We start from the raw sequence: 1116 nt of genomic DNA, 5'->3' as shown, positions 1-1116 counted from the left end.
TTATCAAGCATATAGTATATAAAAAATTTTACTAAAAACAACCATTATATATAATTAAATTTCAAAAACAATGATTATTATTTACTAACTATCTCATTACTACCGTTTTTATCAAAAAGAAAAGTTAATAAATAGTTTACATTAAATAATAGTATATGTTTAATTTAATTAACTGAACAAATTCTATCCATTGTAATTGTTTAAACATATTAAAAAACATCTTCTTAATAACATATTTCCTGTCACCAAATGATTGGTTAACATCTTGTTTTAAATAAACACATAAAGTATAGCCATCATATTAATGTTATTAATAATTGTAATTGAATTTATTATTAAAACAAGAGAAATAAAAAGAAAACTAAATTAATCGGAAAACAATTCAATCAAAAATACATAACATGCAAATATATTTTGAGTTTTAACTATAAATAGTTTTTATAAATTCTTATATTTAATCTGAATAATTAAATTAATGGGTCGAATTGATGGGTATCATATGATGATAATTTCACAATACTTTTGTTCAATAAAAGATTTCATCTCATTAGAATTTGTAAATAAAAAGTACAAAGGCAACATGTCAAAATTTCACTTTAACCCAATCCCCATTTATAACCGAACTATTAATTATTTTCCAAACATAGAAACTTTAAACTTGTGGGATGCCAATGATCCCAATTTTGGAAATGACATTTATGACATTACATATTTTCCTACATACAAAAGAAATTTCTTTCAAGTCAACATATGGTTTGAAGTGGCATTTACTGATTACCTCAATGTAGGTGCCATCTCTTATTTGTCATTTAAAAATTTGGTTGTAACTAACAAAGACCAAAAATCTTTTAAAAAAATTCGGTCAATTGAAATCCCACAAAATGTTCGTAAATTAGAAGAAATGTGTTTTTGTGGAAATGGTTCTATTCAATCAGTGAGTCTTCCTCCAACCGTCACTATATTAGGAAGAAAGTCTTTGTGTTCATGCAAGTCACTTTCTACAGTAGAAATGTCGGAGAATATATACTCCATTGGCGAGTCCTGTTTTTTCAATTGCGAGTCGCTCACTTCTATTAAACTCCCAAATTACACAATACGGAATTACCATATAGAGCA

General features: G+C 25.7%; 1 protein-coding gene across 1 annotated transcript; it reads left to right on the top strand.

Annotated features, from left to right (window-relative positions):
- Nucleotides 1-475: 475 nt before the first annotated feature.
- On the top strand, nt 476-1059 carry EIN_489180 (hypothetical protein; the record flags this gene model as incomplete). Its single annotated transcript, XM_004262076.1, has 1 exon — nt 476-1059. A coding segment is annotated over one exon (584 nt), but the record flags the coding sequence as incomplete, so codon positions are not given.
- Nucleotides 1060-1116: the final 57 nt, after the last annotated feature.

The sequence above is a fragment of the Entamoeba invadens genome (assembly GCF_000330505.1).
Source record: "Entamoeba invadens IP1 unplaced genomic scaffold scaff_1105074725433, whole genome shotgun sequence".
NCBI lineage: Eukaryota > Evosea > Mastigamoebida > Endamoebidae > Entamoeba > Entamoeba invadens.
This window is presented reverse-complemented; position numbering and strand designations above follow the sequence as displayed.